The 14,468-nt window shown below is 44.7% G+C and overlaps 3 protein-coding genes across 8 annotated transcripts; 2 read left to right on the forward strand and 1 right to left on the reverse strand.

Moving 5' to 3' along the window:
• Positions 1-3,478, forward strand: RBM8A (RNA binding motif protein 8A). Of its 3 annotated transcripts, none has more exons than XM_085023105.1 (6): positions 1-128; positions 372-431; positions 558-635; positions 805-941; positions 1,218-1,354; positions 1,451-3,478. In XM_085023105.1, exons 1-6 carry the CDS (start codon positions 47-49, stop codon positions 1,494-1,496), a joined length of 540 nt encoding a protein of 179 aa, XP_084879231.1. In that variant the 5' UTR covers positions 1-46; the 3' UTR covers positions 1,497-3,478. The 3 variants fall into 3 exon arrangements, with proteins under 3 accessions (XP_084879231.1, XP_001927895.1, XP_005663582.1); XM_001927860.6 differs by having other exon boundaries at positions 1-91; XM_005663525.4 differs by having other exon boundaries at positions 1-91; positions 561-635.
• Positions 1,803-6,861, reverse strand: GNRHR2 (gonadotropin releasing hormone receptor 2). Of its 4 annotated transcripts, XM_021088735.2 has the most exons (4): positions 6,725-6,861; positions 5,831-6,527; positions 2,803-3,013; positions 1,803-2,331 (listed from the first exon to the last, which is right to left on the reverse strand). In XM_021088735.2, exons 2-4 carry the CDS (start codon positions 6,338-6,340, stop codon positions 1,919-1,921), a joined length of 1,134 nt encoding a protein of 377 aa, XP_020944394.1. In that variant the 5' UTR covers positions 6,341-6,527; positions 6,725-6,861; the 3' UTR covers positions 1,803-1,918.
• Positions 6,862-6,936: 75 nt separating this feature from the next.
• Positions 6,937-13,813, forward strand: PEX11B (peroxisomal biogenesis factor 11 beta). The gene is made up of 4 exons (XM_001927969.5): positions 6,937-7,021; positions 7,812-7,927; positions 8,876-9,077; positions 12,604-13,813. Exons 1-4 carry the CDS (start codon positions 6,966-6,968, stop codon positions 13,007-13,009), a joined length of 780 nt encoding a protein of 259 aa, XP_001928004.1. The 5' UTR covers positions 6,937-6,965; the 3' UTR covers positions 13,010-13,813.
• Positions 13,814-14,468: the final 655 nt, after the last annotated feature.

A 14,468-nucleotide genomic window follows, 5' to 3' on the forward strand; every position in this document is an offset into this window, starting at 1 on the left:
ACAGAGAATTAGAGAGAAGGCAAGATGGCGGACGTGTTGGATCTTCATGAGGCCGGGGGCGAGGATTTCGCGATGGATGAGGATGGGGACGGTGAGGACAGTGGAGGCGGCTGCGGGAAGCGGGGAAGGTGCGAGAGATGGATGTATTAGGAAAATATAATCCCCCTTCTCCCCCGCAGGGAGGATGGGAGCCCGGGAACCGGATTTCGTTTGGTTAGAGACTCCGCCCCCTTTGGGAGACATGGGGGCGGGCCGGGAAGGGACTGAGCCTGGAAGTGCTGGGGTAGCTTTCAGATGATGTCTTGGAAAGAGACTGTTGTTGTAAATGACTGTTATTTTTGTTACTCATTCTTTGATTTCTGGGGCTCTAGAGAGCATCCACAAACTGAAAGAGAAAGCGAAGAAACGAAAGGGCCGTGGCTTTGGCTCCGGTGAGTATTCGTGGGTGGAATGGGTCTGGAATGGTGAGAGCTACAAGTTGTGGAGTCCTCGTTCGAACTCATGGTGAATAGTGGGAGAAAGGGAATTTCCGGTGATCTCCTGTCTGTTTCTAATAGAAGAGGGGTCTCGAGCGCGGATGCGTGAAGATTATGACAGCGTGGAGCAGGATGGCGATGAACCCGGACCACAACGCTGTAAGTAAAACAAAGCTTGTAGGGATCTACCTGTAGGGAATTAGGGGCTAATAAAACCTAGTAGGAATGGGGTTCAGGTAGCTTAACCCCTCTCTGCGGAGTCTGCCCTTCTGTGATCTTGAAGGTTTTCTTTCATGTGCTCCAACAACTTATCTCCATTCCCCCAAAGCTGTTGAAGGTTGGATTCTCTTTGTCACTGGAGTCCATGAGGAAGCCACGGAAGAAGATATCCATGATAAATTTGCGGAGTATGGGGAAATAAAAAACATCCACCTCAACCTGGACAGGCGTACGGGATATCTAAAGGTATCCTGAGTGATTCTCCATTGCCTCTCTTTTATCATAAGATTTAGTTAGCATTGGTAGTTCTCCCATGTTTTCGAAGTTGAAATAAAATGACATTGGAAATTGATTTTGTTAGACATATTAAAGAGACAGACAGGAAGGAGACAGACAAGTTGAATATAATAGGGATATATGATGTACATTTGTTGTTTAGCATTTATATATTTTTCTATTTGAGTAGAAAGTACCTTAATGGAATAGGAGGGTTTTGATAATCTGTCTTTTCACTTGTGTCAGGGGTATACTCTAGTTGAGTATGAAACATACAAGGAGGCCCAGGCTGCTATGGAGGGGCTCAATGGTCAGGATTTGATGGGACAGCCGATCAGCGTGGACTGGTGTTTTGTTCGGGGTCCACCCAAGGGCAAGAGGAGGTAAAGTGGAGAAGGGGTCCATCCGAGGGCAAGCGGAGGTAAAGTGGAGAAGGCAAACACTATCTGATGCACCCTGCTCCTTTTCCTTTTCCCTAGAGGTGGCCGAAGACGCAGCAGGAGTCCAGACCGGAGGCGTCGTTGACCCATCCTCTGTTGTGTTGTCCGGCGATTCCATTTGACCATGTAGACTGGAAGAAATGGGGCTGGTGCAGCACTGTTTATATTTAATCTCTTACCTTGCCTGCTTAGTATTTTTTTGAGTTATGAATAAATGGCCTGTTTTTGTTTTCTACATTTAAAATTACTTTTCTAACATTGCAAGCTTTGAAGCACTGTTTACAGTAAGGTAGCATGGGTCACTATGAAGATAGTTCTCCCAGGAACTGAATTCTTTGTGAATTTCTACATTAGATGTAGTCTTAAGTCTTAGCTAGCATCAAGGTAGAGATACTGCTCAGTATTTATTTTTCTTGGAAGCTAAGAGAGCAAGGGTAGATGATGTCCTCATGATATCAAAAAATAATTATTCTGTTCCTATATACTATGTCCTAAAGCAAATGGATGTCATAGGAATGTCTCTTTTGTTTCTCCTGCCTTTCTTGCCGCCGCATTTGTTTTTACTTCCATCTGTCTAAGGGCTTGACTTTCCTGTTGGTGCATTCTTCCAGACCCTCCTTCCCTGGAGGAGTCACTGCTGAGTTCTTGGTGCCTTCTTCGGCAGCCAAGGGTGAAGGCCCCATAGAGGAGAGGATCCAGAGGAGCATTGAGGAGGCCAAAGAGGAAAAGGATATGGCTGAGGCTGGGAGGCACTTCAGTTAGCATGGTGGGAGAGAACCAGTACCAAAGACCCAGCAGGTAATAAGGTGTCCAGCAGAGGACGAAGGTCAGCAACACAAGCAGGGCCAGTCGCAGGGCCCGAAGACGAACACGAGGGCGATTATCTAAGGAGCGGCGGAGGGTAAATTCACCGGCAGGGGCTGGGAATTTAGAAAATAACACCCAAGTTCAGAACCACTCAGCTTCTGAATTGATGGAAGGGTAGAAATAGTGAAGCAGACCTCTCCCCCTACAGACTGGGACTATATGGACTATATGGTCTCCTCCCACCAGGGATTATGACAGACATGCTGGAAAAAAGTTTTTTAAAAAAGTTTTGATCAAGGTGCTGTGTTACATGAAGCTATTTGAAGTCTACTTGAAGACTTGTTGGTGTCCAGGAGCAAAGGAGAATACTGATCACCTTTCTCCTTAATTCTTGCCCAGCTGACTCAAGAGAATGATGGCTAGTGACTGGTTAGAATTGAAGGCATTCTATAAAATGTGCAGCATCAGGTGCTAGAGATATGGTAAGTATCTCACTTGTGGTTTGATAGATAGTTAATCCAATTAATGAGGTTAGAGGCAATAGCTTTAGGGTATGGGTTAGGGCCTGGGGATTGGGGTCTCACCATCATTCCCCTTCCTTGTCCGGGGACTGGACACACTGAGGACAATGCGGCTATAGCAGATGGTCATGACAGTCAGTGGCAGCAGAAAGAGGCAGCAGAAGGTGAAGAGGTTATAGGTGGTCTCTTGCCATTGAGCCTTGAAGCTGCCTTTGGTCACACACTGGGTGAAGGGGACTGGACCAGCTCGGCGGACAGTATGAAACAGGAACAGCTGGAGTGGAGTTGAGGACTATTAGAACTGGTCCCCCTTCACCCTCCTTGGCCAACCTACCCACCAATTCAACACTGTCTCTTCCAATATCATTCGTAATTCTCTGGAGTGCTGAGTAATGGTACATCTACAGTGCCATATTTAGAAGGTTAGAGATGTATCTTGAAATCCCTATCTTTCCCTTAGGCAATGTTAAGTCTGGGACTTGAATCCTGCCTTCTCAAGTACTCTTTTGACATTGCACTTTATAAAAGGATATCTTCACCACCTCACCAACATTTTTAGTTGAAATGATTTTCCTAATCTGTGATTAATTCTGTGGGGAAAAAAAAATCTTGTATAAAATGGGTGGTGCTAAAATTTCAGGCCATTTTGCAGCCCCCTGTAAAGTGACCTTTAATAATAGTTATGTGTACAATAAATATAATGGTGAAACAATGTAATAAAGTTTTAAGATTTTCCAAATGCTGTTGGCTGCCCCTTCCCCTCTTTGGTAAACTGCTGAGTTTTGGGGTTGAATTAGTAATGACCATTTTTCATTTTAGAGCTTCAGCTTAGTGCCTTGGTTCAGGAGAGGCAGGTTGAGTCACTATTAGTTTGACAAAAAGCAAGCTTAGGTATCAGATTCCTAGATACAAGGCATTTTGGAAAGTGATTTCAGCAGGCATGAGGGACTTTTAGGAAAGGTGAATAGTGTCAGCCCTAGACATACAATTTCATGAACTGCTTGGAGTTTTGATCAGGTTATGTGAGCTAGTTGGGGAGTGGTCTTTCCTCTTCCCCTATTTTGAGTCCATATATTTCTGGGGTTTTTTTGGAAGGGGAGGAGGTGTGGTTTTGCATTATGCCTAGAAACACTTGACACTTTCTGAGAAGGCGTTTAAAAACAGGCAAGTTTCCTGGACTTAAATTTTGCTCCATACCCCTGCTCTGTCCCTCCTTTCCCTATTTTACATGCAATTTACCACCTACTACTTCACCTAAACATTCAACTATTTCTGATACTTGGAAACTTGAGTGTACAAAAATATAACTACACCAATATTCCCTTCATCATACTAACAGTTTTTTACTGACACTAATATTTATTTTTCTTTTTTGGTTGCTCTATAGCATATGGAGTTCCCAGGCCAAGGATTAGATCTGAGCTGTGGTTGTGACCTGCTCTGCACCTGCAGCAATCCTGGATCTTTATGCCAGGCCAGGGATCAAACCTGTGTCCCAGCATTAGAGAGACCACCAATCCCATTGAGGCACAGCTGGAGTTCTGACACTAATATTTTAAATGCAGCATATGGGCAATGCAGAATTTACACAAGAGGTTGCTAATTTGGAACACAAAATAAGAACCTCTGCACCTGAATCATGTTACCACCAGTTTACTATTGAAGCAAATAGAGATCACACTGTCAGACTGTCAGGCCGTAAGTAAGGATGAAACTCATCTCCTATTCCATCATCTTGTGGCCTATGCATTTCAAGTGGTTTAGCCAAAGTCATCCAGCTAGTTAGTGATAGAACCTAGACTCAAAAACAAACAAATAAACAAAAAACCCCAAAGTAATACAAACAAAACCAGGCTTCTTTTTAACTCCCAGTTCAAGTCTAAAATTTGCTTCACATAAACCCAACTGTAATTCTTTTTGCACAACAGGCTGTTTTTTTAAATTTAGGGTAGATAGGTCTTGCAACATATTGTTGGAAGAAGTATTTTTTGTCTTAGGACTATATAGTCAGACTAACTTTTGGTTGTTATAATACTTGAGAATTTAAGGATCAAATCTTAGTCTGACTCTATCATTCCAGAGACTGAAATTGTAGCCCCTCTCTGACATAATCCTAATCCTGGTCTCAGAGCTGCTGCTTTACTCCCCCCAGATAGTGGTAACGGTTTGGGTGTTTTGAAGGAAATGCTTGATATTTAGCTTTTTCCCCCTAGATTTCTAGTTCATTTCAATATTGATATTTGATTAGAATAAAAAAAAATACAAATCTGACTATGTTATTCTCCATCTTTTACTTTAGTGTCTCTCCACTGCCCTCAGGATAAAGTATGAGTTTATTATTTGTGATCTGGTTCTACCCCTCCAGGCTCATTACTCACCATTTTCTAGCCCTCAATTTTAGCTGCAGCCACTTAGTGACTGTCTACTGTCCATCCTCCCCAGCATTCCTCCAGCTTTAACTTGTTTAACACCAATCTTTCAAGAAATTATAACATCTCTGAGAAGTCAGGAAGCTTTCCCTGACTATCCAAGAGTGGGTCAGACCTGCCCCCCCCACACACATTGTTTTTAGCTCCTTATGCTTACCTTTAGTGTAATACCTAACTGCACACTGTATTGTAATTGAGTACTAATTTGACCCTGCACTAATCTATACATTTCTTGAAGGCAGGACTTTGTTGCTCTATGCTTGATAGAGCATTTGAATGCACCTGGAGGATGCACATTATTTTTTTGAACTGATGAATGAAGGTACCGCAAAGTTTTACCCAAAGCCCCTGATTTCACTGTCTTCTTAATGTCTTCCCATGTATGTTTCCTCCATGCCCTAGAATTTTTTTTGCAATAATCCAAAGAAAGTGGAGAAGGTGGGATTAGGAGGATACAAAAAAATGGAAGCCAACTGTAGTAAAAATAAAGGCTTGTAGCAGAAAATACAAATTAATGATCTTAACTTGCGGAAGAGATAGCAGAGTCTCTCCGTTGAGGATTAATGGTGACCACGGCCAAGCACGCTCCTTGAATCTGAAGGCTCATGTGGTGCACCCAAATTCTTGTCCGGTGTAGCCCTGAGTCCCGACAAGTTACTCACCTGAGGCAAGGCAAGAAGGAAACTGAGTAGCCAGGCTGCCCCCAGAAGTTTCCTTCCAGCTGAGCGGGGTCCAAGCGGGTGTAGTACGGCTGCCTGGCGGTCGAGCCCAATGACCACAGGCAGGAAAGCTGCGGCATACATGGCCATTAGTTTCAGGAACATGAGTGTTCGACATGCGATGTCCCCGGCCAGCCACTGAACAGTGATATTCCAGGAGGCATCTAGGGGCATAACCACAAAAGTAACCAGTAAATCGGCAGCTGCTAAATGAGCAAAAAGTCGTCGTACCGGAGAGGGGCGGAGCTGGCTGGGTTGCGGCCGTGTCACCGACCACAGTACGGCCAGGTTTCCTCCAGCCGAAGAAACAAATAGCACAACGGTCACTCCAACCCGGACCTTAGCTGCAACTGAGAAGGTGGGTAGCTCTGAGCTCTCCACCTCTACTCCTGATCCCGCCCAGACCTCTTCCCCCACTGCTGACCCCAAAGGGGTGCCATTGCCTGCAGACATGGTGACATGGAAGGGAAAGGGATGGGGGGATGAAGTGTGGGTTTGAAGAGGTTAGCTGAATCCACTCATTCTTCTTTCCTTTTCAGGATCTGGAGTTGGTTATTTCGCGAACTTAGTCCACTAAAGCCTCTGAATCTGGAGATTCTCCGTATGTATTCTGGAGGTCATCGGTCCAAGTGTTAGAATCCTGCAGGGAACAGGGATCTGGTGCTGGCTTTTACTTCCACAGACTTCTCAAGCCCCTAGGGCATCCAAAATTAGGGGAAACCTTATCCTAGCGGCCGCGGCAAGAGCACTGCGGCACCTTCTCGCTCCGCCCCCCATCCTGCAAGCCCCGCCCTTGGCCTCGAATGTTTAAAGAAGAATGTGCCTCTGGAGGCGTACTTAGGAAATAGAGATCAGCTGATAAGAAGGCGAGCTAACGGAGGCACCCACAAAAACACGCAGGTGTAGGCCCAGAGACAAGTGCTTCTAGTTCCGAAACTCCGCTTCTGTGGCTGGCTCCGTTCAAATTTCTTTTTGACGATGTTTGTCCCTTGCGCGACACCGTTGGGCCGTCCGGTAGGCGTGACTAGGGGCGGGAAGTGGGCGGGGGTGGGGCTGCGGAGCCGGGGCCGCCGCTGTCATGGACGCCTGGGTCCGCTTCAGCGCTCAGAGCCAGGCCCGGGAGCGGCTGTGTAGGTGCGGCCCGAACAGGAATGGGGGAGGGCGGGCAGAGGAAGGTCCTCGTGAAGCGAGGACAGTTCACACTACGGGGGTCAAAAAGGGTCATCTTGGGCTACGGGGGCCCGGACGGACCGCGAGGGGTTGATTTGAACCAGCCGTGAGGCCGTGATTCGTTTTTGCTCACGGGAAAGATGGGAAAACTGAGGCACGAGTGGGCCAGCGGGGAGGTCGCTCAGGGATGCGCGTTCACATGAGACTAATACTTCCCTCGCCGGGTGGTGGTGGCGTGAGGAGCATCCGCCCCGTGGTTGATAGCGACCTGAACTCTGTCCCCAGAGCTGACCAGTCGCTCCGAAGTTTCCGTGTCCCCTCATCCTACTGACCCGCGAACTCTTCTGCCTCCGTCCTGCCTTCTAGTCTCGATTCCCCTCAAGAGCCTTGGAAATCTCTCAGTTCACCTTTCTGAAGAATTTCCCCTCCAGCTATCCCCCACTCCCTCACGTGGACACACACATGTTCACACTAGAAGTGCTTGTGATGGACGCCTTGCCACCTTGTCCTCTTCGGGCCTCATGTAGTCAAATCTCTTATTTTCTCAATTCTAAGTAGTGCTACCCAAACTCTTCGAGGCTCCTTTTTATCCTTATGCCTTTCTTTTCCCCTGCCTGGAGATAGAGCTTGAGGAGGAAAGGGAGTAGTCTCAAATTGGAAAAAGGGGGAATCCAGACTTGCCTTTAGGAGGACGTTTTTGAGGGGGAGATTAGGGAGGTCTCCACCTTACATTACCGCTCACTCTCTCCTCCAGGGCCGCCCAATATGCTTGCTCCCTTCTTGGCCATGCCCTACAGAAACATGGGGCCAGTCCTGAGTTACAGAAACAGATTCGACAGCTGGAGGGTCATCTGAGCCTAGGAAGAAAGCGTAAGTAACCATGCCTCTTGGAGTTCCCTGGTGGCGTGGTGGTTAAGGGTTCTGCTTTGTCATTTCAGTGGTGCAGGTTCAGTCCCTGGCCCAGGGACCTCTCCATCCTCCTGGGCAGCTTAAAAATAGAAAAAGAAACAAAAAAAGCTGTTCCTGTCCTTTCATTATTTTATTTCTTTTTTTTCTTTTTTTTTTTTTTTTTGCCTTTTTGCCATTTCTTGGGCTGCTCCCAGGCTGGGGGTCCAATCGGAGCCGTAGCTGCCAGCCTACGCCAGAGCCACAGCAACGCGGGAGCCGAGCTGCGTCTGCAACCTACACCACAGCTCATGGCAACGCCAGATCGTCAACCCACTGAGCAAGGGCAGGGACCAAACCCGCAACCTCATGGTTCCTAGTCGTATGCGCCAACCACTGCGCCATGACGGGAACTCCATGCCTTTTCATTATTTTAACACTTCCTCCCTCCCCAGCTATTCTTCCTTTGTTCTGCCCTGTTTTTTGGGGTGTTTTGTTTTTGTTTTGCATGTGGAATTTCCTGGGCCAGGGATCGAACCCACGCCACAGCAGTGAACAGAGCCACTGCAGTGACAACTCTAGATCCTTGACCCTCTTAACCGCAAGAGAACTTCCTTCCTGTTTTTGACCTTTTCTTCCAATTGTCCCTCATTTGCCCTTGCACTTATCTTCTGCATGTCTCCTGAGTAAGATAAAAGAGCAGGGGTAAGAGTAATGAAGGATTGGAGAGAACAGGGCAAATTTGAGAAAACTAGTGCCACAGAAATTAATTAAAACTTGTAAAAAAGAATGAACTGTTTCCGCTTTTCTTTTAAATTGTTATTATTGTTTCTATCACTTGCTCGACTTTCACTTTCTTTCTTTCTTTCTGTCTCACTCTCTGTTTGCCTCTCTCCTCCCAAATTTTTGCTTTTCCTTTCTAATCCCCACAAGTTCTACGCCTCGGTAACTCAGCAGATGCCCTTGAGTCAGCCAAACGAGCTGTGCATCTATCAGATGTTGTCCTGAGATTCTGCATCACTGTTAGTCACCTTAATAGAGCTTTGTACTTCGCCTGCGATAATGTCCTGTGGGCCGGAAAGTCTGGACTTGTTCCCCGTGTGGATCAGGAGAAGTGGGCCCAGCGTTCATTCAGGTTTGATATGCTTTTGTCCTGCAAGACTTTTTATATTCTCCATACTGTATAGCCCACCATTCATGAGAGAACAATCTATCCCAGCACATATACATCTTAATCACTTAATCTTTCATTTAGATCTTAAACCATCAGAGAATCATGAATGGGAGCAGATGGAAGACAGATGCTCTCTCATGATGGGTGACTAAGATTGGGCAAAATGAGATATTAATAATATTACTTTAATTTGGCTTCTATCTGTAAAACAGTTTATGTCCCTCACTGCCTGCTAATTCATTCATTCTAAAAATATTTAGTAGCTGCTTACTGTGAGCCAGGGAATAATAAAGCAAAGAGTCAAATAGGAATGGTTCATGCTCTCATGAAGCTTCTAGTCTAGTAGGGGAGTCAGTTATTTAAAACAAGTAATCACCAAACCATATATTTGTGGAAAAGTGTAGAATCTCATGAGGTATCTAACAAGGGGAGCTAATGTAGATCAAAAGGTCAAGGAAGAACTCTTTGAGAAAATTAAATTTTATTTCTGAGTAGAAGTTATACAAAGCAAACAGTAGCAGAGAAGACCATTCCAAACAGAATATAGCACATTCTAAGACCTTGAACCAAGAAAGGCTTAATGGAATTAGAGACATAGAAAGAAAGCCAGTGTGTTCTTAATGGAATTAGAGACATAGAAAGAAAGCCAGTATTGAGTAAGGACTTAAGTTCAAACTGGAGAGATAGACAGGGGCCAGATCATTCATGCAAGGCCCTCTAGGCAATGGTAGGATTTTTTTGTTTAGTTTTGTTTAAATTTTATCCTAAGGGAGTTCCCGTTGTGGCGTTGTGGCGTAGTGGTTAACAAATCTGACTGGGAACCATGAGGTTGCGGGTTCCATCCCTGGCCTTGCTTAGTGGGTTAAGGATCTGGTGTTGCTGTGACCTGTGGTGTAGGTCGCAGATGCGGCTTGGATCCCGAGTTGCTGTGGCATAGGCTGGAGCCTACAGCTCCGATTGGACCCCTAGCCTGGGAACCTCCATATGCCTCGGGAGCGGCCCTAGAAAAGGCAAAAAGACAAAAAATAAATAAATAAATTTTATCCTAAGTACAGTGGGTTCTGAGCAGGGATGTGACATGATTCAGACTGCTTTTAAAGAAGATCACTCTTGGAGTTCCTGTTTTGGCTCAGTGGGTTAAGGATTCAGTGTTGCTGTAAGCTGCAGCATAAGTTGGAGATATGGCTCAAATATGTTATTGCCCGATCCAGTGTTGTCCTGGCTGTGGCGTAGGCTCCAGTTGCAGCTCTGTTTGGACCTCTGGCCTGGGAACTTCCATGTGCCACAGGTGCAGCCAAAAAAAAAAAAAAAAAAAAAAAAGAAAGAAAAGAAAAGAAAAGAAAGGAAATCTCTGATCTTTTTTGTGGTAGTATGGAAAATGGATTGCAGTAGAGCTAAAGAGGAGGAGATGTCCTGATGTTGCCAAGAAATGATGTTGGCTTGAGCTAAGGAGCAGGCTAATAATGAAGGTGGAAGGAAATACGATTTGGAAAAATGAAATTATCTGTATACCTCTCACGTGTATGTGTGTATGTATTTATTTATTTATTTTAAAATATGATTTGGGAAAATGAAATTATCTGTATACCTATCACATGTATGTATGTATTTAATTTTTTTTTTTTTTTTTTTTGCAGTTTAAGGCCATACCTGCAGCCTATGGAAGTTCTCAGGCGAGGGGTCGAATCAGAGCTGTAGCCGCCGGGGCCTACACCAAGCCACAGCAACACGGGATCCAAGCCAGGTCTGTGACCTATACCACAGCTCATGGCAACACCTGAGTGAGGCCAGGGATCAAACCTGTATTCTCATGGATACTAGTCAGACTGGTTTCCACTGTGCCATGATGGGAACTCCCTGTATTTATTTTTTGTTTCCCTATGATTCTCTTTGTTGTTTTACATTATATTGGCACCTTTCCATTTCTACTTATGTCTTGGTTTTTGTCTTCATCTTTCTCAGTGTAAAACAAGGCATGTGGTGTATGAGCTGTGGGGGCAGAGGCATGGCTGGGGTGGTATGGAAAAGTAACTCCTTAGACAAATTTCTATGTCATGTTTATTCATTTCATACAATAAATATTTATTGAGTCAAGCACTAGTCTAGACACAGGGATACAGTGGAAAAGACAAATAAGATCCCTCCTCCTATGGAGCTTACATTGCAATGGGGAGAGACCAAGAAACAATAAATAAAGAAAATATCAGAATGGTCAGTGCTATGCAAAAAGTTAAAGTAGGGTGATGTGGTGGCCAATAAATAGCTTGCTACTTTAGAATGGGGAGGGGGCACGTCAGAGAAAGCTTCTCTGAAGAGGTGACATTTGAGCCCAGACCTGAGGTATGAGGAAGAGTCAGCCATGCGAAGATTTTGTAGGGAAAATAGTCCAGGTTGAGGGACTAGGTAGTGTAAAGGTCCTTAAGCAGGAACAAGCTTAACAGGATCAAAATAGAGAAAGAAACCAGTGTGGTTGGAGCATAGTGATTGAAGGAAAGAATGGTACAAAATGGAGTTAGGGAGGCAGGGTCAGTGTTCTATAGGCCCGTCTGAGATATTTTAGTCTAAATGTGATAGGAAGGAAACCATGGAGAATTTAAAGGGTATAATGGTGTGATTTACTTATGCCAACTACTATATGAAATTAGATTATTGAGGGTTGAGGGCAAGAGTGACCACTGAGAAACCAGTTGAAAGATTAAAGTAGTAGTTCAAGCAAGAGTGATGGCTTAGATTGGTGGTGGAGTATAATAGTTAGATACGGTTGGATTCAGAGGTAGGAATGTTATATTGAATACAGACAATTGTTGTCAGAGGGTATTAAAAATAAAAAAATAGACTGTTCTTAAGGAATTCATAATCTAACACATTTGGCAAGCTGAGCCTCATTTTCTTTTCCTTTTAACATATTTCAATTTCAATGTACTATGTGTCTAAGTCTTTGAAACAACTGAAGTTGTCCTTTTATTTTATTTTATTTTTTTTGCTTTTTTGGGCTGCACCCATGGCATATGGAGGCTCCCAGGCTAGGGTTCCAATCAGAGCTATAGCTGCTGGCCTACACCACAGCCACAGCAACGCAGGATCCTTAACCCACTGATCAAAGCCATGAATCGAACCTGCGTCCTCATGGATGCTAGTCAGATTCGTTAACCACTGAGCTACGATGGGAATGCCTTAAAACAAATTTACACTGTAGTTCAGGTTGAATGTGTGTGTGCTAGTGGGTTGCCAAGTGGAAAAGTGAAACTTGAAGTTGATCTTGGAATATTTCATGGTGCTCATTAATTTTAAGCCAGGACCTTAAGGTACACGTAAACACATTAATTGCAGAAAGATTGGAAGGACATTTCTAATAGTAATAACCTTCACTTCTGATATTCTAATGTATATCTTTGGTAGTATAGGGTGGGGGGAGTTTAAGTGTTCTGTTGGATATGCTAAGTGGATATATGTATCCTTACTGACCCTTCTGCCCTGTGTATCCCAGGTACTATCTTTTTTCCCTCATCATGAATTTGAGCCGTGATGCTTATGAGATTCGCCTACTGATGGAACAAGAGTCTTCAGCTTGTAGCCGGCGACTGAAGGGTTCTGGAGGAGGAGTTCCAGGAGGAATTGAAACTGGGGGCCCTGGGGGTCCAGGGACTCCAGGAGGAGCCCTGCCCCAAGTGGCTCTGAAGTTTCGGCTCCAAGTTCTGCTCCTGGCTCGGGTCCTTCGAGGTCATCCCCCTCTTCTGCTGGATGTGGTCAGAAATGCCTGTGATCTCTTCATTCCACTGGACAAACTAGGCCTCTGGCGCTGTGGCCCTGGGATTGTGGGGCTTTGTGGCCTCGTGTCCTCCATCCTGTCTATTCTCACCCTAATTTGCCCTTGGCTGCGACTCAAGCCCTGATATTCTGGTATAGGATAAAGAGGGGAACTGAATTGATGACGTGGAATTTTAGATTGTTCCCATGTACCAGCCTAATTCTGACCCTACTCCTTGGTTAAAGTTAAAATCCAGAGATTTTGGAGGTAGGGGGAGGAGCTTAGGGGAGATAAGATGAGGAAAGATAACTTGTGAGTTCGATAGGTTGATTCTGACATTCAGATCTGCTGGAGTTTTTGTTCTTTTCCTCCTTCATTGCATTGTCTTTGTCTTTCTTGACTCTTTACTGTGTCTCTTTTAAGTCTATTTAAGATTCTGTCTCTGCATCTCTGTTTTACCTTCTCAGTCCCTTATCATAAGAATTTAATGAGCAACAGGATTACTTTTTGGTATGGGAGGTAGAAGGTATGGTCTGTAAGGTTCCAACTGCCTTCTTTTTCCTCACCAAGGTGACTTGTGGCTGTTATTTTTCCCTTTCAAACTCCAAATCACAATTTTAAAGGCTTTCTGTCCCAATGGACTCTTCCCACATGCACCAGAGGTAGTTTCATGCTTCCTCTTCCTCTCTCATGCCTACCTCAACAACCTCCCTCATGATTTGCCCTTAACCTTCCCTCTCTTCACACCTGCAGATTTCTGCTTTCCCTTTGATTTCAGGGCTTTGTTTTAGCCTTTCCTTACCCCTTCTTTGCCTATCCAGAATGATGCTGTGTCTAGCATCTTACTGTAAATACTGTACAATGATTCTGTGTAAATAGCTGAGGCCCATGCCCATGATGGAAAGCAAGCCTTCCAAGTTAGCAAATTAAAGATCAGTTTGCTCATTGATGTTTGGTCTGGTCCCGTGTGTTCTGATCATCTGAGGCCCCTGTTGCTGTCACTATGGTTTGGGTTTTCCATGGGATTAGCCACTGGCATCATTATCTACAGACTTTCATTGAGCACTTGCATATGCACGGCATAATACTAAGTGGTAGAGGTAAGAAAAGTTAAGAGGCTCTATGGTCTCAGCTTCAGAAGTTTATAGCCTAGTTGAGATGGGGGGGAGGGTCTAATGTTAAAGTAATTATACTGGTATCACAAAGCATACCCCATACCAATTCATGGTTTAGAATTCCTCCAAAAACTATAATGCCATGAGACAACATAGGCTATGAGTCACAGGAAGAACTAAGTGGAGTGGGGGTGGTAAATCTTGGTTTGTGGGCAGGCTGTGTTCTTCACATGTTGGGACCCCTGAGTAGATGGGGAAATTCTATCATTGTTGTTAGCTCTTTCATTTTCCATATCCCAGGTTGGGGTAAATAAGGTTAGGAGGTAAAATGAATCTCTCTCCCAAACATACCTTCTATTTCAAACTTGAGGAAAGCATTATTGCCTGACAACATCGAAGGATTAAAGAAAAGGAAGACAAAGTCAATAATTGTGTTCTTTGGATACTGAGATGAGGCCTCCAGGGGGCAGCACCAAGGCAGAGAAATAC

The sequence above is a fragment of the Sus scrofa genome, chromosome 4, assembly GCF_054392235.1.
Source record: "Sus scrofa isolate SSC_HxYL_T2T_F1_AM1 chromosome 4, Sscrofa_HxYL_maternal_Yorkshire_Landrace_v2.0, whole genome shotgun sequence".
NCBI lineage: Eukaryota > Metazoa > Chordata > Mammalia > Artiodactyla > Suidae > Sus > Sus scrofa.